Below are 26109 nucleotides of genomic sequence, written 5' to 3'. Positions count from 1 at the left end.
TCCTCTGTGTCCTCTCAATGTCCCTGTCACCCTCAGTGTCCCCTCAATGTCCCCTCGGTGTCCCCTCACTGTCCCCAGGTGATCACCCCCGCCGGCAGCCGCTCCTCAGTGTCCCCTCAATGTCCCTGTCACCCTTGGTGTCCCCTCCATGTCCTGTCACTCTCAGTGTCCCTGTCACCCTCACTGTCTCCTCAGTGTCCCTGTCACCCTCGGTGTCCCCTCACTGTCCCCTCACTGTCCCCAGGTGATCACCCCCGCCGGCAGCCGCTCCTCTGTGTCCTCTCAATGTCCCTGTCACCCTCATTGTCCCCTCAATGTCCCTGTCACCCTCACTATCCCCTCAATGTCCCTGTCACCCTCAGTGTCCCCTTGGTGTCCCCTCCATGTCCTGTCACCCTCGGTGTCCCCTCAGTGTCCCCTCACTGTCCCCAGGTGATCACCCCCGCCGGCAGCCGCTCCTCAGTGTCCCTTCAATGTCCCTGTCACCCTCAGTGTCCCCTCCATGTCCTGTCACCCTCAGTGTCCCCTCAATGTCCCTGTCACCCTCAGTGTCCCCTCAATGTCCTGTCACTCTCAGTGTCCCTGTCACCCTCGGTGTCCCCTCAGTGTCCCCTCACTGTCCCCAGGTGATCACCCCCGCCGGCAGCCGCTCCTCAGTGTCCCCTCAATGTCCCTGTCACCCTCAGTGTCCCCTCATTGTCCCCTCAGTGTCCCCTCACTGTCCCCAGGTGATCACCCCCGCCGGCAGCCGCTCCTCTGTGTCCTCTCAATGTCCCTGTCACCCTCAGTGTCCCCTCAATGTCCCTGTCACCCTTGGTGTCCCCTCCATGTCCTGTCACTCTCAGTGTCCCTGTCACCCTCGGTGTCCCCTCAGTGTCCCCTCACTGTCCCCAGGTGATCACCCCCGCCGGCAGCCGCTCCTCTGTGTCCTCTCAATGTCCCTGTCACCCTCGGTGTCCCCTCATTGTCCCCTCATTGTCCCCTCACTGTCCCCAGGTGATCACCCCCGCCGGCAGCCGCTCCTTCGGCTGCTCCTCAGTGTCCCTGTCACCCTCGGTGTCCCTTATTGTCCCTTGGTGTCCTGTCACTCTTGGTGTCCCCTCATTGCCCCCTCCCTGTCACCCTCATTGTCCCTTGCTGTCCCCTCATTGTCCCTGTCACCCTCAGTGTCCCCTCATTGTCCCCTCAGTGTCCCCTCTCTGTCCCCAGGTGATCACCCCCGCCGGCAGCCGCTCCTTCGGCTGCTCCTCCCTGGCCGAGCGCGACCGCTGGATCGAGGAGCTGCGGCGCACGGCGCAGCCCAACAAGGTGGGGACACACCTGGGGACACACCTGGGGACACCCTGGGGACACCCTGGGGACACCCAGGGGTGGGAATGTTGGGGATTTGGGGGATTTTTGGGGGTCCCCAAGGGAGGGGACAGCAGGCGTGGCGCTGTCCGAGCAGCTCTGGCCGGCCGTCAATGTGGTCACCGGTGAGGGACACCTGGGGACACCTTGGGGGACACTTGGGGGCACCTCAGGGACACCCTGGGGACATCTTGGGACACCTTGGGGACACCTGGGGACATCTTGGGGATACCTGGGGACATCTTGGGACACCTGAGGACGCCTGGGGACACCTTGGGGATACCCTGGGGACACCTTGGGGACACCTAGGGACACCTTGGGGACACTTGGGAACACCTTGAGGACACCTGGGAGACACCCTGGGGACACCTTGAGGACACCCTGAGGACTCCCTTTGTCCCCTTGTCCATCCCCATTGTCCCCTTGTCCATTGTCCCCTTGGGTACACCTTGGGGACACCTGGGGACACCTTGGGGACACTTGGGAACACCTTGGGGACACCCTGGGGACTCCCATTGTCCCCTTGTCCATCCCCTTTGTCCCCTTGTCCCCATGACCCCTACTCACATCCCCTTTGTCCCCTTGTCCCTTTGTCCCCTTGTCCCATTATCCCCATTGTCCCTTTGTCCCCATTGTCCCATTGTCCCCTGTCCTTTGTCCCCACAACCTCCACTCACATCCCCACTATCCCCTTGTCCCCTTGTCCCCTGTCCCAATGTCCCCTTATCCCTTTCTCCCCTAATCCCCATTGTCCCCATTGTCCCCATTGTCCCCATTGTCCCCTTATCCATTGTCCCTTTGCCCCTTGTCCCCTTGTCCATCCCTTTGTCCCTTTGTCCCCTTGTCCCCCTGTCCCTTTGTCCCCTTCTCCCCTTCTCCCTTATCCCATTGTCCCCTTGTCCCCACGACCTCCACCCACATCCCGCTTGTCCCCTTTGTCCCATTGTCCCTTTCTCCCTTTATCCCCATTGTCCCCTTGTCCCCTTTGTCCCCCTGTCCCTTCTCCCCTTGTCCCCATTGTCCCCTTGTCCCCTTTGTCCCCCTGTCCCTTCTCCCCTTGTCCCCATTGTCCCTTTGCCCCCTTATCCCCCATCCCTTTGTCCCCTTGTCCCCCTGTCCCCTTGTCCATCCCCTTTGTCCCCTTGTCCCCTTTGTCCCCCGTCCCTTCTCCCCTTGTCCCCATTGTCCCTTTGTCCCCTTGTCCCCCTGTCCCCTTGTCCCCTTCTCCATTGTCCCCTTATCCCCTTGTCCCCATTGTCCTTGTCCCTTGTCCCCCTTGTCCCCTTGTCCCCTTCTCCATTGTCCCCTTATCCCCTTGTCCCCTTGTCCATCCCCTTTGTCCCCTTATCCCATTGTCCCCTTGTCCCCTTTGTCCCCCTGTCCCTTCTCCCCTTGTCCCCTTCTCCATTGTCCCCTTATCCCCTTGTCCCCTTGTCCATCCCTTTGTCCCCTTTGTCCCCCATTGTCCCCTTTGTCCCCTTTGCCCCCGTCCCTTTGTCCCCTTATCCCCTTGTCCCCTTCTCCATTGTCCCCCTGTCCCCTTGTCCCCTTGTCCATCCCCTTTGTCCCCTTATCCATTGTCCCCTTGTCCATCCCTTTGTCCCCATTGTCCCCCTGTCCCCACTGTCCCCATGTCCCATTGTCCCTTTGTCCCCCCCCAGGACAACTGCGAGCGCCTGGACCTCTCCTTGTCGCTGTCCCTCTTCGAGGGCCGCCACCTCCCGCGCGGCGCCGCCCTCCGCTGCCACCTCCAGCTGGACGGCGCCGTCTTCGCCCGCACCACGGCCAAGCCGCCCGGCGACGACGGCCAACTCTTCTGGGGCGAGCTCTTCCACCTGGCCGCGCTGCCGCCGGCGCGCGCCCTCACCGTCACCTTGTGCCACCACCAGCACCCCCACCACGATGACCCCTCCGGGTGGCACCCGGTGGCCTCCGTCACCATCCCGCTGGCCGAGCTGGCGGCGTGGCAGCCCCTGGAGCGTTGGTACACCTTGAGCAGCGCCGGCGTCGCCGCCGAGCCGGCGCCGGCGTTGCGGCTGCGCGGGCGTTACCGGCAGGTGAGGGTGCTGCCCATCGTGCGCTACAAGGAGCTGGCGGAGTTCATCACCTTCCACTACCGGGAGCTGTGCGGGCGGCTGGAGCCGGCCATCGCCGCGCGGCACAAGGAGGAGCTGGCCGGCGCCTTGGTGCGCGTGCTGCAGAGCACCGGCAAGGCCAAGGTGGGTGGGGGTGGGTTGGGATGGATGAGTTGGGTTGGGTTGGGTTGGGTTGTGTTGGATGAGTTGGGTTGGGTTGGATGCGTTGGGTTGGGTTGGATGAGTTCAGTTGGGTCAGGATGGATTGGGTTGGGTTGGGTTGGACTGGTTGGCTTGGGTTGGCTTGGGTTGGCTTGGGTTGGGCTGGATGAGTTGGGTTGGGTTGGATGCATTGGGTTGGGTTGGATGAGTTCAGTTGGGTGAGGATGGGATGAGTTGGGTTGGGTTGAATGAGTTGGATTGGATGGGTTGGGTTGGGATGGGATGAGTTGAGTTGGTTTGGGTTGGATTGCGATGGGGTGGGATGGGTTGAGTTGAATTGGGTTGGGTGAGTTCAGTTGGGTGAAAATGGAATGGGTTGGATGAGTTGGTTGGGTGAAGATGGGATGGGTTGGGTTGAATGAGTTGGGTGAAGATTGGATGTGATGATTTGAGTTGGGTTGGATGAGTTGGGTTGGGTGAGGATGGGATGGGTTGGGTTGGGTTGGGTTGAGTTGTGTTGGGTTGGGTTGTGTTGAGTTGGGATGAGTTGGGTTGAGTTGGGTTTGATGGTTTGGGTTGGGTTGGGTTTGATGGTTTGGGTTGGGTTGGGTTGGGTTGAGTTGACTTGGTTGGCTTGGGTTGCACTGAGTTGCGTTGAATGAGTTAGGACACCACAGAACAACGCCAGAAGACCCATCATGGTCGCCCTGCTCCTTTTGGTGTCCCAAATGCCACCAAACCCTTGAGGTGTCCCAAATGCCACCAAACCGTCCCCACCTGTCCCCTCAGTCCTTCCTGACCGACCTGGGCGTGGCCGAGCTCGACCGCCTGGACGACCACGAGGCGCTGATCTTCCGCGAGAACACCTTGGCCACCAAGGCCATCGACGAGTACATGAAGCTGGTGGGCGCCAAGTACCTGCAGGACACGCTGGGTACGTCCAGGTGACATGGGGACATCCTGGGGGGTGGGGACACCGTGGGTGGGATGGACGTTGGGGGTGGTGGGACAGCCCTGACCATCTGTGGAGGTGTGGTGTGTGGGTTCCTCAGTCCCATCATGGGTTGTAGACATCCTTGACCACCCATGAGGACGTGTTATGGGTTCCTCCCATCCATCGGTGTGGTGTGGGTCCTCAGTCCCATCATGGGTTGTAGGACATCCTTGACCACCCATGAGGACGTGTTATGGGTTCCTCCCATCCATCCCCACCCTGGTGACCCCTCAGTCCCCTCACGGGTTGTCTCCTGTCCCCAGGAGAGGTGGTGGCCCAGCTCTGCAGCTCCGAGCAGAGCTTCGAGGTGGACCCCAGCAAGATCTCGGGGCTGGAGCTGTCGGAGCACCAGCAGCACCTGCGGCAGGTGTGCGAGGAGACCCTGAGGCGCATCACCGACGGCTCCGAGTGAGTGGGGACACCTCGGGGACACCTGGGGACATCTGAGGTGGCATCAGGGTGGCACCAGGGTGGCACCAGGGCCAGGAGAACCTGGGACATGGTGGTGGGATCAGGGGCAGGATGGGGACCAGGGGTTGGGGATTGTCACCGTCCTGGGGCGGGTGACAGGGTGGACCTGGGGACAAATTTGGGGACAGGGATGGTGATGGACACCAAGATGGACTTGAGGACAAGTTGGGGACAACCATGGGTGACAGGGATGGGGATGAACACAAGGATGGACCTGGGGACAAGTTTGAGGTGGAGATGGACTCCAGGATGGACCTGGGGACAAGCTTGGGGACAGGGATGGGGATGGGCACCAGGATGGACCTGGGACAAAGTTTGAGGACAAGAAGGGGACAGGGATGGGGGACAGGGATGATGGACACCAGGATGGACCCAAGGACAATTCTGGGATGGAGGTGGACACCAGGATGGACCTGGGGACAAAATTGGGGACAACCATGGGTGACAGAAATGAGAATGGACATCAGGATGGACCCAAGGACAAGTTTGGGATGGAGGTGGACTCCAGGATGGACCCAAGGACAAGTTTGGGATGGAGATGGACTCCAGGATGGACCTGGGGACAAGTTTTAGATGGAGATGGACACCAGGATGGACCTGAGGACAAATCTGGGGACAACCATGGGTGACAGAGATGGGGATGGACACCAGGATGGACCCAAGGACAATTTTGGGATGGAGGTGGACACCAGGATGGACCCAAGGACAAGTTTGGGATGGAGATGGACTCCAGGATGGACCTGGGGACAAGTTTTAGATGGAGATGGACACCAGGATGGACCTGTGGACAAGTTTGGGGACAACCATGGGTGACAGAGATGGGGATGGACATTGGGGTGGACATCAGGATGAACGTGGGGACAAGCTTGGTGGCCTCCACACGCACACAACCACAAAAACCCCTTGATGCCCGCCCCCATCATGATGCCACCACCACCCCATGGTGGCCTGACGTGTCCCCTGTCCCCATGACCACGGTGTCCCCGGGCAGGTCCTTCCCGTCGGAGCTGGCCGAGGTGTTCTCGGCGTGGTGGGACGCGTGCGCGGCGCGCGGCAAGGAGGACATCGGCCGGCGCCTGGTGTCGGCCTCGCTGTTCCTCAGGTTCCTCTGCCCGGCCATCATGTCCCCCAGCCTCTTCGGCCTGGTCCAGGAGTACCCCGGCGAGGCCACCGCCCGCAGCCTCACGCTGGTGGCCAAGGTCATCCAGAACCTGGCCAACTTCACCACGTAGGTGACCACGGAGACGTTCCACGTGTGATCTGTGACCCCTTGTCCGTGATGGTGACCCGTGACCATGATGATGACCCCAGACCATCGTGGTGACTCCTTGACCATGATGGTGACCCATGACCACGGTGGAGATCCCGAGACCATGATGGTGGCCCATGACCATGGTGGTGACCCCTTGACCATGACCATGATGGTGGACCATGTGGCCATGATGATGACCCACGACCATGACAATAACCCATGACCATGGTGATGACTCCTTGACCATGAAAATGACCCCAGACCATGGTGGTGACCCCTTGACCATGACCATGGTGGTGACCCCTTGACTATGATGGTGGTCCATGTGACCATGATGATGACCCACGACCATGACAATAACTCATGACCATGGTGGGTGACCCCTTGACCATGACCATGATGGTGGACCATGTGACCATGATGATGACCCACGACCATGACAATTACCCATGACCATGGTGGTGACCCCTTGACCATGACCATGATGGTGGCCCATGTGACCATGATGATGACCCCTTGACCATGACAATTACCCATGACCATGGCGGTGACCCCAACCGTGATGGCGGACCAAGCGACCATGACCACGGTGGTGACCCTGACCATGACAATGACCTCTTGCCCCCAGGTTTGGCGACAAGGAACCCTACATGACCTTCATGAACGGCTTCCTGGAGCACCACTGGGCCACCATGACCGAGTTCCTCCACGCCGTGTCCACCCCGAGGCCAGCGCCCACATGGCCACCTACGACGGCGTGGTGGACCTGGCCCTGGAGCTGGCCACGCTCCACCTGCTGCTCTGCGACATCTTCTCCAGCCTCGACCAGGTGCTACCACCACCACCGCCACCGTCCCTCTGTCCCCAGTGTCACCTCCTGGTCCACCCAGTAATGTCCCCGTGGTGTCCTCCAGGCCACGCAGGAGGAGCTGGAGCCGCTGCCCACCATCCTCAGGGCCATCAGGGAGGGGACACCTGTCCCCGTGTCCGTCCAACTCAGCTCCACCGCGGGGACAAGGTACTGAGGGACACCTGGGGACATCTGGGGACATCTGGGGACATCTGGGGGACAGCGGGGACACGTTGGTGTCAGGATTTGGGGTTCCTCTGGTTCTGTCTGGGCTTGGCAGATGGATCTGGTGCCACCAGGGTTTGGGGTCCCTCTGGTCCACCAGGGTTTGGGGTCTCTGTGATCTCCATTGTCCCCCTGTCCCCCTGTCCCCTTGTCCCTCTGTCCCCATTGTCCCATTGTCCCCATTGTCCCCCATTGTCCCCATTGTCCCCATTGTCCCCATTGTCCCCACTGTCCCATTGTCCCCATTGTCCCATTGTCCCCATTGTCCTCCCATTGTCCCATTTGTCCCCTCACTGTCCCCACTTGTCTCCCATTGTCCCCATTGTCCCCATTGTCCCTCTGTCCCCATTGTCCCCATTGTCCCCATTGTCCCTATTACCCCTCATTGTCCCCATTGTCCCCATTGTCCCCATCCCATTGTCCCCATCGTCCCCATCGTCCCCATTGTCCCCATTGTCCCCGTTGTCCCGATTGTCCCCATGTCCCCATTGTCCCCATTGTCCCATTGTCCCTTCCATTGCCCATTCCCCATGTCCCCATGTTCCCCATTGTCCCCATTGCCCCATTCCCATGTCCCCATTGTCCCCACTCCCCTTGCCTCCCCACTGTCCCCATTGTCCCCACTCTCCCCACTGTCCCCATTGCCCCATTGTCCCATTGCTCATTGTCCCCATCCTGCCCCCATTGCCCCCATTGTCCCCACTGTCCCCACTGTCCCCACTGTCCCCATTGTCCCCATTGTCCCCCCTGTCCCGTCTGTCTGTCCCCCAGCCCCTCGGAGCCCCCCAGGCCGGGATTCCTCGCCCCCTCGACGTCCCCAAGCCCAGCCCCCTCCTCAAGAGCCAATCCCTGACCAGCGTCCGCCGCCTCCGCGCCCACGACGAGGGGACAACGACGGTGCACCCCCGGTGCACCCCCGGGGACCCCTCACCCCAGTGCCACCCTCAGTGCCACCCTCGGGACACCCCCGGGGACACCGGAGCCGGTCCCGGCGCGGCGCCGCCGCCACGTCAGCGCACCCAGAGCGTGCCAGCGCAGGGAAAGGGGGCACGGTGCCCGCCCGAGGGTGGCAGCGCGGCCGAGGGGACGGTGACACCGCCCGGGGTGGCACCGGGGGCACCGGGGGGCGGCGACGGCCCGGTGAGTGACGGTGGCACCGGGATGAGTTGGATTGAGGTGTGGTGGCATTAACGGGGTTGTGGTGACATTAACGGGGCTCCGGTGGCACTGATTGGGATTTGGTGGCACTAACTGGGTCTGGTGGCATTAGTGGGGGTCTGGTGGCATTAACTGGGGTGTGGTGGCACCAATGGAAGTCTGGTGGCACTAAGGGGGTTCTGGTGGCACTAATGGGGTTCTGGTGGCACTAATGGGGTTCTGGTGGCACTAATGGGACTGTGGTGGCATTAACTGGGGTGTGGTGGCATTAACTGGGGTGTGGTGGCATTAATGGGGTGTGGCGGCATTAATGAGGGTGTGGTGGCATTAATGGGGGTGTGGTGGCACTGATTGGGATTTGGTGGCACTAACTGGGTTTGGTGGCATTAACGGGAGTCTGGTGCATTAACTGGGGTGTGGTGGCACCAATGGAAGCCTGTGGCACTAATGGGGTTCTGGTGGCACTAATGGGGTTCTGGTGGCACTAATGGGACTGTGGTGGCATTAACTGGGGTGTGGTGGCATTAATGGGGGTGTGGTGGCATTAATGGGGGTGTGTGGCACTGATTGGGATTTGGTGGCACTAACTGGCTTCTGGTGGCATTAATGGGATTCTGGTGGCATTATTGGAGGTGTGGTGGCACCAGCCAGGCTATGGTGGCACTAATGGGGCAGCGGTGGCACTAATGGGGTTCTGGTGGCACTAATCAGGGCTGGTGGCACTAATCGGGGCTGGTGGCACTAATGGAGGTGTGGTGGCACTAATGGGAGGTGTGGTGGCATTAATGGGGCAGTGGTGGCACTAACGGGGTTCTGGTGGCATTAATCGGGGTCTGTGGCACTAACGGGACTGTGGTGGCACTAATGGTGTTCTGGTGGCACTAATCGGGGTCTGGTGGCACTAATGGAGGTGTGGTGGCACTAATGGGGTTCTGGTGGCACTAATGGAGTGTGGTGGCACTAATGGTGTTCTGGTGGCACTAATCAGGGTCTGGTAGCACTAACGGGACTGTGGTGGCATTAATGGGGTTCTAGTGGCATTAACAGGTGTGGTGGCACTAACGGGTTTCTGGTGGCACTAATGGGACTGTGGTGGCACTAATGGGGTTCTGGTGGCACTAATGGGGCTCTGGTGGCACTAACGGGGGTCTGGTGACATTAACCGGGGTTCTGGTGGCACTAATGGGGGTGTGGTGGCATTAATGGGGTGTGGTGGCACTAATCAGGGTCTGGTGGCACTAACGGGACTGTGGTGGCATAATGGGGCAGTGGTGGCATTAACAGGTGTGGTGGCACTAACGGGGTTCTGGTGGCACTAACGGGACTGTGGTGGCACTAACGGGGTTCTGGTGGCATTAATCGGGGTCTGGTGGCACTAACGGGACTGTGGTGGCACTAATCGGGGTCTGTGGCATTAACAGGTGTGGTGGCACTAATGGGGTTCTGGTGGCACTAACGGGGTCTGGTGACATTAACGGGGTTCTGGTGGCACTAATGGGGGTGTGGTGGCACTAACGGGGGTCTGGTGACATTAACGGGGTTCTGGTGGCACTAATGGGGTGTGGTGGCACTAATGGAGGTGTGGTGGCACTAACGGGGGTCTGGTGGCACTAACGTGACTGTGGTGGCATTAATGGGGTTCTGGTGCACTAACGGGACTGTGGTGGCACTAACGGGTTCTGGTGGCATTGACAGGGCTCTGGTGACATAACCGGGGTTCTGGTGACATTAACCGGGCTCTGGTGGCACTAACTGGGTTCTGGTGGCACTAACCGGGCTCTGGCGGCACTAACGGGGTTCTGGCGGCACTAACCGGGCTCTGGCGGCACTAACGGGGTTCTGGTGACGTTAACCGGGGTTCTGGTGCCACAATCCCGGTGTGGTGGCACTGACGCTCTGTGCCCGCTGCCGCAGCCCCGGGGGAAGCTCCGCTCGTCGGCGTCGCTGCCCGCAAGCCCGCGGTGCCGTGGCAGCGCCTGGCCGAGGACGCGGCCGCTCCCGGGGAGCTCTACGGGCTCGGGCCGCTCGAGAAGGTAACGGGGGGACAATCCCCGGTGTCCCCAAGTGTCCCCAAGCCTCGGTGACGCCATCCTGGTGTCCCCAAGCCCCGGTGTCCCCAAGTGTCCCCGTCCCGGTGTCCCCAGCACAGGAGGAGGTGACCGGGGCTGGGTGACACCTCCCGGTACCTCCCGGTCACCTCGTCCCCCGTGCCCCCAGCCCCCGGTAACTCGGTGCCCAGTGTCCCCAGTCCCCGGTAACCGGTCCCCGGTGTCCCCAAGCCCCCGGTACCCTCCCGGTAACCGGGTCCCGGTGTCCCCAGCACGGGTGGAGCTGGAGGCGCTGCGGGAGCGCCTGGAGCGGGCGGTGTCCCCAATCCCGGTGTCCCCCAGTGTCCCCAATTCCCGTTACTCCCGTTATCCCCGTTATCCCCGGGGTCCCCAATGTCCCCAATGTCCCCAATCTCCGGTGTCCCCGGTGTCTCCCCGGTGTCCCGGTGACCCGGTCCCGGTGTCCGCAGCACGGGCGGCTGCTGGAGGCGCTGCGGGAGCGCCTGGAGCGGGCGGAGTCCCCAATCCCCCGTTACCCCCATTAACCCCCGGTACCCTCCCGGTGTCCCCCCGGTGTCCCGGTAACCCGGTCCCGGTGTCCGCAGCACGGGCGGCTGCTGGAGGCGCTGCGGGCCGAGCTGGCCGAGCTGCGGCAGCGCCTGGAGCGGGCGGTGTCCCCAATCCCCGTTACCCCCATTAACCCCCGGTACCCCCGTTATCCCCGTTATCCCCGGTGTCCCCCCAATGTCCCAGTGACCCGGTCCCGGTGTCCCCAGCACGGGCGGCTGCTGAGGCGCTGCGGGCCGAGCTGCGGGAGCGGGCGGTGTCCCCAGTCCCCGGTGTCCCCCACTGTCCCAATGTCCCAAATCCCCCGGTGTTCCCCGTTATCCCCGTTATCCCCGTTATCCCCGGTGTCCTGGTAACCGGGTCCCGGTGTCCGCAGCACGGGCGGCTGCTGGAGGCGCTGCGGGAGCGCCTGGAGCGGGCGGTGTCCCCAATCCCCCCGGTGTCCCCCGTTATCCCCGTTATCCCCGTTATCCCCGGTGTCCCCCGGTGTCCCAGTGTCCCCATCCCGGTGTCCGCAGCACGGGCGGCTGCTGGAGGCGCTGCGGGCCGAGCTGCCGAGCTGCGGCAGCGCCTGGAGCGGGCGGTGTCCCCAATCCCCCGGTGTCCCCCGTTACCCCCGTTATCCCCGTTATCCCCGGTGTCCCCCCAATGTCCGGTGACCCGGTCCCGGTGTCCGCAGCACGGGCGGCTGCTGGAGGCGCTGCGGGCCGAGCTGGCCGAGGTGCGGCAGCGCCTGGAGCGGGCGGTGTCCCCAATCCCCCGGTGTCCCCAAACCCGTTATCCCCGTTATCCCCGGTGTCCCGGTGACCCGGTCCCGGTGTCCGCAGCACGGGCCGGCTGCTGGAGGCGCTGCGGGCCGAGCTGGCGGAGCTGCGGCAGCGCCTGGAGCGGGCGGAGGCGCGGGCGGCGCGCACCGAGGAGCGGCACCGGGAGCGCCTGGAGCGGCTGCGGGCGCAGCTGGACGAGGGCAACGCCCGCGCCGCCAACCTGGCCGCCAGGTGGGACGGGACACGCGGCCCCGTTCGGACCAGTTCGGACCAGTTTGGGGTCCCAGTTTGTCCCAGTTTGGGGTCCCAGTTTGTCCCAGTTTGTCCCAGTTTGGGGCACAGTTTGTCCCAGTTTGGGGGCACAGTCAGTCCCAGTTTGGGGTCCCAGTTTGGGGGCACAGTCAGTCCCAGTTTGGGGTCCAGTTTGTCCCAGTTTGGTTGCAATTTGAGATCTCAGTTTGGTCCCAGTTTGGCATCCCAGTTTGGTCCCATCCCAGTTTGTCCCAGTTTGTCCCAGTTTGGGGGCAGTCAGTCCCAGTTTGTCCCAGTTTGGGGCACAGTCAGTCCCAGTTTGGGGGCACAGTCAGTCCCAGTTTGGGGTCCCAGTTTGTCCCAGTTTGGGGGCACAGCCAGTCCCAGTTGGCGTCCCAGTTTGTCCCAGTTTGGTTGCAATTTGAGGTCTCAGTTTGGTCCCAGTTTGGCGTCCCAGTTTGGTCCCAACCCAGTTTGTCCCAGTTCAGTCCCATCCCAGTTTGTCCAGTTCAGTCCCAGTTTGTCCCAGTTAGTCCAGTTTGTTCCTAGTTTGGCCCAGTTTGGCCCCATCCCAGTGCCTCCCCCACAGTCCCAGTTTGGCCCCAGTTTGGGTTCCAGTTAGCCCCAGTCTGTCCCAGTTTGGTCCCATCCCAGTCTGTCCTAGTTCATCCCAGTTTATCCCAGTTCATCCCAGTCTGTCCCGTTCCATCCCAGTCCATCCCAGTTCATCCCAGTCTGTCCCAGTTCATCCCAGTTTATCCCAGTTTATCCCAGTTCATCCCAGTCTGTCCCAGTCTGTCCCAGTTCATCCCAGTCCATCCCAGTTCATCCAGTCTGTCCCGTTCCATCCCAGTCTGTCCCAGTCTGTCCCAGTTCATCCCAGTTCATCCAGTTCATCCCAGTCTGTCCCGTTCCATCCCAGTTCATCCCAGTCTGTCCCGTTCCATCCCAGTCCATCCCAGTCCATCCCAGTTCATCCCAGTTCATCCCAGTCCATCCCAGTTTGTCCCGTTCCATCCCAGGCTGACGGCGGCCGAGGGCTCCCGCAGGAAGGACCTGGAGAGGCTGAAAAGCAACGAGGAGAGAGGGAGGGAACTGGTGAGACTGGGAGGGGATACTGGGGATACTGGGAGGGACTGGAGGGACTGGGACGGACTGGGACAAACTGGGACGGAACTGGGAGGGAACTGGTGAGACTGGAGGGGATACTGGGATACTGGGAGGGACTGGGGAGACTGGGAGGGGATACTGGGATACTGGGAGGGAACTGGTGAGACTGGGACGGACTGGGAGGGACTGGGAGGGACTGGGAGGGATACTGGGGATACTGGGAGGGACTGGAGGGAACTGGGAGGGAACTGGTGAGACTGGATGGACTGGGACAAACTGGGAGGGACTGGGAGGGAACTGGTGAGACTGGGAGGGAACTGGACAAACTGGGAGGGACTGGGAGGGAACTGGTGAGACTGGGAGGGAACTGGGACAAACTGGGAGGGAACTGGGAGGGAACTGGTGAGACTGGGAGGGGATACTGGGGATACTGGGAGGGACTGGGAGGGACTGGTGAGACTGGGACGGAACTGGGAGGGACTGGGACAAACTGGGAGGGACTGGGAGGGAACTGGTGAGACTGGGAGGGACTGGGAGGGACTGGGGATACTGGGACATACTGGGAGGGACTGGGAGGGAACTGGTGAGACTGGACGGAGCTGGGGACACTGGGACAAACTGGGAGGGGACTGGTGAGACTGGGAGGGACACTGGGGATACTGGGACGGGATACTGGGGACACTGAGGGGACACTGGGGACACTGGTGAGACTGGGATGGAATACTGGGGACAAACTGGGAAGGACTGGGAGGGAACTGGTGAGACTGGGAGGGAACTGGGACAAACTGGGAGGGACTGGGAGGGAACTGTGGGGACTGGGACGGGATACTGGGGACACTGGAGGGACATTGGGGATACTGGTGGGGACTGGGAGGGAACTGGGAGGGAACTGGTGAGAGTGGGACGGGATACTGGGGATACTGGGAGGGAACTGGGAGGGACTGGGAGGGGACTGGTGAGACTGGGATGGACTGGGACAAACTGGGAGGGAACTGGTGAGACTGGGATGGAACTGGGAGGGAACTGGGAGGGACTGGGAGGGAACTGGGACAAACTGGGAGGGACTGGGAGGGGACTGGTGAGACTGGGACGGAATTGGGACAAACTGGGAGGGAACTGGAGGGAACTGGTGATACTGGGAGGGAACTGGGGACACTGGGGGGACATTGGAGACATTGAGGACATTGGGGGACACTGAGGGGGGGACATTGAGGGGAGATTGGGGACACTGAGGGACATTTGGGGACATTTGGGTCACTGGGGACACTGAGGGGACATTGGGGGGGACATTGGTGACACAGAGGTGACACAGAGAGGACACTGAGGACACCAAGATGACCCAGAGGGTGACACCAAGGTGTCCCCTCAGTGTCCCCTCAGTGTCCCCTCAGTGTCCCCTCAATGTCCCCTCGGTGTCCCCTCAATGTCCCCCCATTGTCCCCTCAATGTCCCCTCACTGTCCCCTCATTGTCCCCTCAATGTCCCCTCAATGTCCCCCCATTGTCCCCTCAGTGTCCCCTCAATGTCCCCCCATTGTCCCCCTCAGTGTCCCCTCAATGTCCCCTCATTGTCCCCTCATTGTCCCCTCAATGTCCCCTCAATGTCCCCTCAATGTCCCCTCAGTGTCCCCTCATTGTCCCCTCAGTGTCCCCTCGGTGTCCCCTCAATGTCCCCTCAGTGTCCCCTCAGTGTCCCCTCATTGTCCCCTCATTGTCCCCTCAGTGTCCCCTCAGTGTCCCCTCAATGTCCCCTCAGTGTCCCCTCAATGTCCCTCAATGTCCCCTCAGTGTCCCCTCGGTGTCCCCTCAATGTCCCCTCAATGTCCCCTCGTGTCCCCTGTGTCCCCTCAATGTCCCCTCATTGTCCCCTCAGTGTCCCCCATTGTCCCCTCAGTGTCCCCTCAATGTCCCCTCAATGTCCCCTCAGTGTCCCCTCAATGTCCCCCATTGTCCCCTCAGTGTCCCCTCAATGTCCCCTCATTTTCCCCTCATTGTCCCCTCAGTGTCCCCTCATTGTCCCCTCAATGTCCCCTCAATGTCCCCTCAGTGTCCCCTCATTGTCCCCTCATTGTCCCTCAGTGTCCCTCAGTGTCTCCTCAATGTCCCCTCATTGTCCCCTCATTGTCCCCTCAATGTCCCTCATTGTCCCCTCAATGTCCCCTCAGTGTCCCCTCAATGTCCCCCCCATTGTCCCCTCAGTGTCCCCTCAGTTGTCCCCTCAATGTCCCCTCAATGTCCCTCGGTGTCCCCTCAGTGTCCCCCATTGTCCCCCCATTGTCCCCTCAATGTCCCCTCAGTGTCCCCTCAGTGTCCCTCAATGTCCCCTCAGTGTCCCCTCAATGTCCCCTCAGTGTCCCCCCAATGTCCCCTCAATGTCCCCTCAATGTCCCCTCATTGTCCCCTCAGTGTCCCCCAATGTCCCCTCGGTGTCCCCCAATGTCCCCTCAGTGTCCCCCCATTGTCCCCCCATTGTCCCCTCAATGTCCCCTCAGTGTCCCCTCAGTGTCCCCTCAGTGTCCCCTCAATGTCCCCTCGGTGTCCCCTCAGTGTCCCCTCGGTGTCCCCTCATTGTCCCCTCAGTGTCCCCCAATGTCCCCTCGGTGTCCCCCAATGTCCCCCCATTGTCCCCTCAGTGTCCCCTCAGTGTCCCCTCAGTGTCCCCTCAATGTCCCTCGGTGTCCCCTCAGTGTCCCCTCAGTGTCCCCTCGGTGTCCCCTCAGTGTCCCCTCAATGTCCCCTCAGTGTCCCCTCATTGTCCCCTCAATGTCCCCTCAATGTCCCCTCAGTGTCCCCTCGGTGTCCCCCAATGTCCCCTCGGTGTCCCCTCAGTGTCCCCTCAATGTCCCCTCGGTGTCCCCTCGGTGTCCCCTGGGCAGGAGCGGCGCCTCTCGGGGCTGGAGCAGGAGCTGCGCAGGGCCCGGGGCCACCTCGATGTCCCCAAAGTGTCCCAAGGTGCCACCACGAGCCTGGTGACGACAGCGACGCCACCAGCGTGTGACACGAATGTCCCAAAGTGTCCCCAAGGTGCCACCACGACCCTGACAATGACAGCGATGCCACCAGCGTGTGACACCCAATGTCCCAAGGTGTCCCCGAGGTGTCCCCAGGTGCCACCACGAGCCTGGTGACGACAGCGATGCCACCAATGTGTGACACCGAATGTCCCCAAGGTGTCCCCGAGGTGTCACCGTCACTGTCACCATCCCCTCGGTGTCACGGGAATAAACGATGGCGTTGTCACCAGTGTCCCCTTGATGCCACCATGGTGTCCCCTCAGTGTCCTCCCAGTGTTCCCAATGTCCCCCAATGTCCCCAAAATATCCCAAAATGCCCCAATCCCTGCAGGGAGCCCCGGCCCTGCACGAGGAGCACGACGAGCTCTGAGCCCCAAAACGGCCCAAATTCACCCCAAAATATCCCTGAAAACATCCCCGAAATATCATCAAAATATCCTGAAAATATCCCTGAAATATCCCCAAAAAATCCTGAAAACGTCCCCAAAATATCCCCCAAAAATCCCCTCAAAATGCCCAAACCCCGCGGGGAGCCCCCGGCCCTGCACGAGGAGCACGACGAGCTCTGAGCCCCAAAATGCTCCAAAATCACCCCAAAAATAACCCTGAAAATAGCCCCAAAATGTCCTGAAAATATCCCCAAAATATCTCTAAAATATCAAAAAAAAAAAAAAAATTATCCCTGAAAATCCCCCAAAAATTCGCCCCCCCAAAAACCCCCAAAACAGCCCCAAAAAAACTAAAAAAAAATCTCTGAAAATCCCCCAAAACAATCCAAAAAATGCCCCAGGAAAACATTCCAACACCCCAAAAACCCAAAATCCCCCCAAAAAAACCCAAAATCCCCCCAAAAAATCCAAAATCCCCCCAAAAAACCCAAAATCCCCCAAATCCACCTAAAAACCCCCAAATCCCCCTCGTGCCTCAGTTTCCCCAGTGTGTTTCCTGCCTCAGTTTCCCTTTCCTGGGATCCCAAATTTGGGAATTTTGGGGAATTTTCCCACTGAATTTTGGGGGATTTTCCCTGAATTTTGGGGTTTTTTTCCCTGCCTCAGTTTCCCTTTCCTCCCAAATTTGGGAATTTTGGGGAATTTTCCCACTGAATTTTGGGGATTTTTCCCCAGATTTTGGGGATTTTCCCCACTGAATTTTGGGGGATTTTCCCTGAATTTTGGGGTTTTTTTTTCCTGCCTCAGTTTCCCTGTCCCCCAAGGACCATCCCAAACTCCCAAATCCTGGAATTTCAGGACGGGAAATGGCCCAAAATCTCCCCAAAAACACCTGGAAAGGGGGGGGGTGAAAAAACCACAAACTACAGTTAAAAATAATTTTAAAAAACCCTTTAAAAATAGAAATAAAAATAAAAACTTTATTTGGTAATAAAAGGGGAATAGAAAAACTCCAAACCAGGATTAAAAATAAAAATAGAAACTTTATTTGTTTACAAAAATCCCCCAAATTTGGGGGATTTTGGGGTCAGAGCTCGTCGCTGTCGCGCCGGGGTTGGGAATTCCGGGATTCCCGTGGGAATTCTGTCCCATCCCAAATTTTGGGGATATTTTGGGGGGGGCTCTTGGTGTCCTGCCAGGGTTGGGAATTCCGGGATTCCCACAGGAATTTTTCCCCAAAAAATCCCGAATTCTGGGGGGGGCTCTGGGGATGGAAATTCCAGGATTCCCGCAGGAATTTTTCCCTCAAAAATCCCAAATTCTGGGGGGGGTTCTGGGGATGGAAATTCCGGGATTCCCGCAGGAATTTTTCCCCAAAAATCCCAAATTTTGGGGGATATTTTTGGGGGTTCTCGGTGTCCTGCCAGGGTTGGGAATTCCGGGATTCCCACAGGAATTTTTCCCCAGAAATACCAAATTTGGGGGGGGGCTCTGGGGATGGAAATTCCGGGATTCCCGCAGGAATTTTTCCCCAAAAATCCCAAATTCTGGGGGGGGGCTCTGGGGATGGAAATTCCAGGATTCCCGCAGGAATTTTTTCCCCAAAAATCCCAAATTTGGGGGATATTTTGGGGGGGCTCTTGGTGTCCTGCCAGGGATGGAAATTCCGGGATTCCCGCAGGAATTTTTCCCCGGAAATCCCAAATTCTGGGGTCAGAGCTCGTCGCGGGCGTCGCTGTCGTGCCGGGGTTGGGAATTCTGGGGTTCCCACGGGAACTCCTCGTCCCCATCCTCATCCCAAGTTTCGGGTTTCTCCGGGAGTTGGGAATTCCGGGATTCCCTCGGGAATTCCTCCTCATCCTCCTCCCGGATTTCGGGGGTCCCCGGGGGGCTCTCGGTGTCGCTGACGTAGCCGGGCTCCCCCGTGTAGTGCGTGGGGAAGAGCAGCAGCGGCTCCGCCGAAAACGCCACCAGGTCCCGGCGGGCAAAGTGCCGCGAGTTACTCGGGGCTGGGGAGGGGGGAAAAAAATGGGGGAAATTTGGTTAAAATTTGGGGGAAAAATGGGGAAAAACGGAGGAAAAAACGGGGGAAAATGGGAAAAAAAACAGGGAAAAAAACAAGGAAAAAACGAGGGAAAATGGGAAAAAAACAGGGAAAAAAAACCAAGGAAAAAATGGGAGAAATGGGGAGAAAATGGGGAAAAAATTGGGGCAAAATGGGGGAACTATGGGAGAAATGGAGGGAAAGTGGGAAAAAATGGGGGAAAATGGGGAAAAAACAGAAAAAATGGGAGAAATGGGGGGAAAATTGGGGGAAAGAGGTGAGGTGTCTGGGAAAAGTGCCGCGAGTACTCGGGGCTGGGGGGGGGGAAAAATGGGGGAAATTTGGTTAAAATTTGGGGAAAAATGGGGAAAAACGGAGGAAAAAATGGGGGAAAATGGGAAAAAAACAGGGAAAAAAACAAGGAAAAAACGAGGGAAAATGGGAAAAAAACAGGGAAAAAAAACAAGGGAGAAATGGGGAGAAAATGGGGAAAAAATTGGGGGAAAATGGGAGAATATGGGGAGAAATGGAGGGAAAGTGGGAAAAATTGGGGGAAATGGGGAAAAAATGGGGAAAAAAGGGAAAAATTGGGGGGAAATGGGGGAAATATGGGGAGAAATGGAGGGAAAATGGGAAAAAAATGGGAGAAATGGTGGGGAAATGGGGGGGAAAGAGGTGAGAGATCTGGGAAAAGTGCCGCGAGTACTCGGGGCTGGGGGGGAAAAAAATGGGGGAATTTGGTTAAAATTTGGGGGAAAAATGGGGGAAAAACGGAGGAAAAAATGGGGGAAAAAATGGGGAAGAAACCAAGGAAAAAACCGGGAGAAATGGGGAGAAAATGGGGAAAAAAGGTTAAAAAATTGGGGGAAAATGGGGGAAATATGGGGAGAAATGGAGGGAAAATGGGAAAAAAACAAGAAAAAACAGGAAAAAATGGGAGAAATGGGGGGAAAATTGGGGGGAAAGACGTGAGAGGTCTGGGAGAAGTGCCAGGAGTATTCGGGGCTGGGGGAATATGGGTGAAAAATGGGGGAAAATGGGAAAAAATGGGGAAAAATAGGAAAAAAAGGGGAAAATTTGGGGTGAAATGGGAAAAAAATGGGAGAAATGGTGGGGAAATGGGGGGGAAAGAGGTGAGAGATCTGGGAAAAGTGCCGCGAGTACTCGGGGCTGGGGGGGGAAAAAAATGGGGGAAATTTGGTTAAAATTTGGGGGGAAAATGGGGAAAATTTGGGGACAAAAAACGAGAAAAAAAACCAGGAGAAATGGGGAGAAATGGGGAAAAATGGGAACCTGGGGTGCTGGTTGGACATGAGGGGCAGGAACTCGTCCCTGTATCCCATAAATCCCATAAATCCCACAAATCCCACAAACCCCATAAATCCCTGACCCCAAATCCCATAGATCTGGTACCTGGGGTGGCGGTCGAACATGAGGGGCAGGAACTCGTCCCTGTATCCCACAAACCCCACAAATCCCTGACCCCAAACCCCCCAAATCTCCCACATCCTGTACCTGGGGTGTCGGTCAAACATGAGGGGCAGGAACTCGTCCCCGTATCCCATAAACCCCACAAATCCCTGACCCCAAACCCCCCAAATCCCACAAATCCTGACCCCAAACCCCCCAAATCCCCCACATCCTGTACCTGGGGTGCCGGTCGAACATGAGGGGCAGGAACTCGTCCCTGTATCCCACAAACCCCACAAATCCCTGACCCCAAACCCCACAAATCCGTGACCCCAAACCCCCCAAATCCCATAGATCTGATACCTGGGGTGCCAGTCAAACATGAGGGGCAGGAACTCATCCCTGTATCCCACAAACCCCACAAATCCCTGACCCCAAACCCCCCAAATCCCACAAATCCCTGACCCCAAACCCCCCGAATCCCACAAATCCTGAGGGGCAGGAACTCGTCCCTGTGTCCCATACCCACTATTCCCAACCCCATAAACCGCCCGAATCCCACAGTTCTGGTACCTGGGGTGGCGGTCGAACATGAGGGGCAGGAACTCGTCCCTGTATCCCACAAACCCCACAAATCCCTGACCCCAAACCCCCCAAATCTCCCACATCCTGTACCTGGGGTGCCGGTCGAACATGAGGGGCAGGAACTCGTCCACGGGGATCATCTTGCCCAGGGGCTCGGCCGCCAGCAGCTTGCGGGCGCCGCGCAGGGACAGCGCGTAGCCCAGGCTCCAGTAGGAGTAGCCCGGGCGCAGCAGCTGCCGCACGCCCGGCACGGCGCGCTCCGAGCGCTCCGGCTCCAGGCGCTTCCGGCCCAGGTAACTGTGGGGTTAATTCAGTCAGTGGGATCAATGAGATCAATGGGATCAATGAGATCATTGGGATCAGTGGGTCAATGGGGCAGGGACAGAGCTCCGAGCGCTCCGGCTCCAGACGCTTCCGGCCCAGGTAACTGCCAACAGCGGGGTTATTTCAGTCAATGGGATCAATGAGATCATTGGGGTCATGGGGGTCAATGGGATCAATGGGGTCATTGGGATCAATGAGATCAATGGGGTCAATGGGGTCATTGGAGTCATGGGGGTCACTGGGATCAATGGGGTCATTGGGATCAATGAGATCAATGGGGTCAATGGGACAGACACCGCGCTCCGAGCGCTCCGGCTCCAGGCGCTTCCGGCCCAGGTAACTGTGGGGTTATTTCAGTCAGTGGGATCAATGAGATCAATGGGTCAATGGGGTCAGTGGGGTCACTGGGATCAATGGGGTCAGTGGGGTCAATGGGACAGGGACAGAGCTCTGAGCGCTCCGGCTCCAGGCGCTTCCGGCCCAGGTAGCTGTGGGGTCATTTCAGTCAATGGGGTCAATGAGATCAATGAGATCAATGGATCAATGGGGTCAATCAATGGGGTCATTGGAGTCATGGGGGTCAATGGGGTCACTGGGGTCACTGGGGTCAGTGGGGTCAATGGGGCAGGGACAGAGCTCCGAGCGCTCCGGCTCCAGACGCTTCCGGCCCAGGTAGCTGTGGAGTCATTTCAATGGGATCAATGAGATCAATGGGGTCATTGGGATCAATGGGGTCATTGGGGTCATTGGGATCAATGGGGTCATGGGGGTCAATGGGACAGGGACAGACACCACGCTCCAAGCGCTCCGGCTCCAGACGCTTCCGGCCCAGGTAACTACCAACAGCGGGGTTATTTCAGTCAATGGGATCAATGAGATCAATGGGGTCAATGGGGTCAATGGAGTCATGGGGGTCACTGGGATCAATGGGGTCAGTGGGATCAACAGGATCAGTGGGGTCAATGGGACAGGGACAGAGCTCCGAGCGCTCCGGCTCCAGGCGCTTCCGGCCCAGGTAACTGCCAGCAGCGGGGTTATTTCAGTCAATGGGATCAATGAGATCAATGAGATCAATGAGATCAATGGGATGAATGAGGTCAATGGGGTCACTGGGATCAATGGGGTCAGTGGGGTCAATGGGACGGGGACAGACGCCGCGCTCCGAGCGCTCCGGCTCCAGACGCTTCCGGCCCAGGTAGCTGCCAACAACGGGGGTCATCAATGGGATTGGGGTATTGGGATCAATGGGATGAATGAGATCAATGGGATAATTGCGGTCAATGGGGTCACTGGGGTCACTGGGGTCACTGGGGTCATTGGGGTCACTGCTATTGGATCACTGGCCCCAATGGGATCCAAGAGGGCCTCGGGAAATGGGGAGCAGTGGGGTGAGCGTGAGGATGATGAGGACGATGACAGGATGAAGGCTCACACGAGGTCCCAGGGGACTGGGATGAGCTTTGGCACGAGGATTGGGATGAGAACAAGGATTGAGGCGAGGATGAGGATGATGCTGATGAAGGCTCTCACACGAGGCCCCAGGGGATTTGGATTGGGATGAGTTTTGGGATGAAGACTGGGATGAGGATGATGATGAGGACGATGAAGGAGCACGCGCGGCCCCAGGGGATTTGGATTGGGATAGGGATGAGTTTCGGGGGTGAGGATGAGGATGAGGACGAAGGCTCTCACACGAGGCCCCGGGGCATTGGGATAGGGTTGAGTTTTGGGGTGAGGATGAGGATGAGGAGGAAGGCTCTAACACGAGGCCCCAGGGATTTGGATGGGGATAGGGATGAGTTTTGGGATGAGGATGATGAGGAGGAGGAGGAAGGCTCGCACGAGGCCCCGGGGCATTGGGATAGGGACGAGTTTCGGGCTGAGGATGAGGACGAGGACGAAGGCTCTCACACGAGGCCCCGGGGCATTGGGATTGGGATGAGTTTCGGATGAAGACTGGGATGAGGATGATGATGAGGACGATGAAGGATCACGCGTGGCCCCAGGGGATTTGGATTGGGATAGGGATGAGTTTCGGGGTGAGGATGATGACGAGGATGATGAAGGCTCACACAAGGCCCCAGGGGATTGGGCTAGGGATGAGTTTTGGGATGAGGATGCTGAGGATGCTGAGGATGAGGAGGAAGGCTCTCACACGAGGCCCCGGGGCATTGGGATAGGGACGAGTTTCGGGGTGAGGATGAGGATGAGGATGAGGATGAGGAGGAAGGCTCTCACATGAGGTCCCACTCGATGGCCGCCTCCTCCAGCTGCCGCATCAGCTCCGTCAGGCGGCTGCGGAAGAAAACCTCGAAGCGCAGATCGTCCTCGAACACCAGCGAGCGCCGCAGGCCCCGCGCCGCGATCTGGGGACGGCGGCGGGCACCGGGGTGGGGACGGAGCCCGCGGATTCCGGGATTCGGGAATTTGGGAATTTGGGATGGACCCCGGGATTCCGGGATTTGGGATGGACCCCGGGATTGGGACGGAGCCCGTGGATTCCGGGATTGGGATGGACCCCGGGATTGGGATGGACACCAGGGATTCCGGGATTTGGGAATTTGGGATGGACCCCCGGGATTGGGATGGACCCCGGGGATTCCGGGATTTGGGAATTTGGGATGGACCCCGGGGATTCCGGGGATTCCGGGATTTGGGACGGACCCCGGGGATTCCAGGATTTGGGAATTTGGGATGGATCCCGGGGATTCCGGGATTTGGGAATTCGGGAATTTGGGATGGACCCCGGGGATTCCGGGATTGGGATGGACCCCGGGATTGGGATGGACACCAGGGATTCCGGGATTTGGGAATTTGGGATGGACCCCCAGGATTGGGATGGACCCCGGGGATTCCGGGGATTCTAGGATTTGGGACGGACCCCGGGGATTCCAGGATTTGGGAATTTGGGATGGACCCCGGGGATTCCAGGGATTCTGGGATTGGGATGGACCCCAGAAATTCCGGGATTTGGGAATTTGGGATGGACCCCGGGATTTGGGATGGACCCCGGGAACTGGGGATGGACCCCAGGAATTCCGGGATTTGGGATGGACCCCGGGGATTCCGGGATTGGGGATGGACCCCGGGGATTCTGGGGATTTGGGAATTTGGGATGGACCCTGGGGATTCCGGGGATTCTGGGATTTGGGATGGACCCCCAGGATTGGGATGGACACCAGGGATTCCGGGATTTGGGAATTTGGGATGGACCCCCGGGATTGGGATGGACCCCGGGGATTCCGGGATTTGGGAATTTGGGATGGACCCGGGGATTCCAGGGATTCCGGGATTGGGATGGACCCCGGGATTGGGATGGACCCCGGGGATTCCAGGGATTTGGGAATTTGGGATGGACCCCGGGAATTCCGGGGATTCTGGGGATTTCAGGGATTTGGGATGGATCCCGGGAATTCCGGCATTTGGGATGGACTCTGGGAATTCCAGGGATTCCGGGGATTTGGGACGGACCCCGGGAATTCCAGGATTTGGGATGGATGCCGGCAGTGTCGCTCCCACCCCTGAGAATTCCCTGATCCCCCCGCACTCCCAGACCCCCAGGATTGCTCCAGACCCCCAAAACCCCAAATTTTCACCCAAAATTCCCGAATCTGGGGCTGCTCACCTCCTGCCAGACCCGGCAATGGCTGAGGAAGCAGCGGCTCCTTTGGAAACCCCTGGATTCCCCTTGGATTCCTTGACCCCCAGGACCCTCTGGATTGTTCCAGACCCCCCAAATTCTATCCCAGACCTCCCCAAAACCCCAAATTTTCACCCAAATTTCCCAAAATTTCCCAAAATTCCCGAAATCCACGTTCCTCACCTCCTGCCACACCCCGTGGTGGCTGAGGAAGCAGCGGCTCCTTGGGAACTCCCTGCACTCCCTGAACCCCAAATTCCATCCCAGACCCCCCCAAAACCCCAAATTTTCGCCCAAATTTCCTGAATTTGGGGCTCCTCACCTCCTGCCAGACCCGGCAATGGCTGAGGAAGCAGCGGCTCCTTTGGGATTCCCTGAATCTGCCCCAAATCCCAAATTCTCTGGACCCCAAATTCCATCCCAGACCCCCCAAATTCCATCCCAGACCCCCCAAAACCCAAATTTTCACCCAAATTTCCCGGATTTGGGGTTCCTCACCTCCTGCCACACCCCGTGGTGGCTGAGGAAGCAGCGGCTCCTTGGGAACTCCCTGCAATCCCCCTGCACTCCCTGGACCCCTGGATTGCTCCAGACCCCCCAAAACCCCAAATTTTCACCCAAAATTCCCAAATTTTCCAAATTTGGGGTTCCTCACCTCCTGCCAGACGCCGTGGTGGCTGAGGAAGCAGCCCACCTCGCCGTGGGTCAGCGCCCGCCCGTGGAAGGGGTCCCGGTAGCCCGGCAGCATCCGCACCCCAGCGCCTCCACCCGGCTGCGGTTCAGCGCCCTGAGGGCACGGAACGTTCCGGAACGGGGGCCGGGGGGGCTGGGGGGGATTTGCCCAAAATCCGGGGAAATTGACCCAAAATCCAGGGAGAAATGGGGAAAATTCACCCAAAATCTGGGGGAATTTACCCAAAATCCAGGGGGAAATGGGGAAAATTCACCCAAAATCTGGGGGAATTTACCCAAAATCCAGGGGGAAATGGGGAAAATTCACCCAAAATCTGGGGGAATTCAGCCAAAATCCTGGGGGAAAGTTCCAGAACGGGCTCTGGGGGGTCTGGGGGGGTCTGGGGGGGTTTGGGGCAATGCAGGGGGGGATTTGCCCAAAATCCGGGGAAACTGACCCAAAATCTGGGGGGAAATCTGAGGGGAAATGGGGGAAAACCAGAGAAATCTTGGAGTCTCTGGGGGATTTTTGGGGGTGTTTTTTGGGGAGTTTTTGGGGTGGTTTTGGGGGTATTTTTGGGGGGGTTTGGGGGGGTTTTTGGGGGGTTTTTTGGGGGTTTTTTTGGGGTGTTTTTGGGGTGTTTTTTGGGGGAGTTTTGGGGTGTTTTTGGGGGGGGTTTTGGGGTGGTTTTGGGGTGTTTTTGGGGTGGTTTTTTGGGAGATTTTGGGGGATTTTTGGGTGTTTTTTGGG

The 26109-nt window shown here is 58.9% G+C and overlaps 2 protein-coding genes across 2 annotated transcripts in view; one reads left to right on the top strand and one right to left on the bottom strand.

Moving 5' to 3' along the window:
• RASAL3 (RAS protein activator like 3) overlaps positions 1 to 16408 on the top strand; it is a 31678-nt gene extending 15270 nt beyond the window's left edge. Inside the window, 16 exon segments of the mRNA XM_063181957.1 lie at positions 1210 to 1308; positions 3012 to 3569; positions 4377 to 4521; positions 4845 to 4989; positions 6044 to 6280; positions 6933 to 7021; positions 7024 to 7133; positions 7219 to 7322; positions 8151 to 8185; positions 8188 to 8519; positions 10452 to 10482; positions 10485 to 10570; positions 11832 to 11894; positions 12014 to 12150; positions 13194 to 13269; positions 16157 to 16408. Of these exon segments, the coding sequence (XP_063038027.1) occupies positions 1210 to 1308; positions 3012 to 3569; positions 4377 to 4521; positions 4845 to 4989; positions 6044 to 6280; positions 6933 to 7021; positions 7024 to 7133; positions 7219 to 7322; positions 8151 to 8185; positions 8188 to 8519; positions 10452 to 10482; positions 10485 to 10570; positions 11832 to 11894; positions 12014 to 12150; positions 13194 to 13269; positions 16157 to 16408 (2499 nt within the window).
• A 1298-nt stretch (positions 16409 to 17706) lies between these two features.
• LOC134433047 (procollagen galactosyltransferase 1-like) overlaps positions 17707 to 26109 on the bottom strand; it is a 55096-nt gene continuing 46693 nt past the window's right edge. Inside the window, exons 10-13 of the mRNA XM_063181935.1 lie at positions 23285 to 23412; positions 20813 to 21019; positions 19034 to 19041; positions 17707 to 18683 (exon numbers count right to left, since the gene is read on the bottom strand). Coding sequence (XP_063038005.1) covers positions 18397 to 18683; positions 19034 to 19041; positions 20813 to 21019; positions 23285 to 23412 — 630 coding nt within the window. The 3' untranslated portion in view covers positions 17707 to 18396. The remainder of the gene's footprint in view (positions 18684 to 19033; positions 19042 to 20812; positions 21020 to 23284; positions 23413 to 26109) is intronic.

Source organism: Melospiza melodia (genome assembly GCF_035770615.1).
Source record: "Melospiza melodia melodia isolate bMelMel2 chromosome 17 unlocalized genomic scaffold, bMelMel2.pri SUPER_17_unloc_2, whole genome shotgun sequence".
Lineage (NCBI taxonomy): Eukaryota > Metazoa > Chordata > Aves > Passeriformes > Passerellidae > Melospiza > Melospiza melodia.
This window is presented reverse-complemented; position numbering and strand designations above follow the sequence as displayed.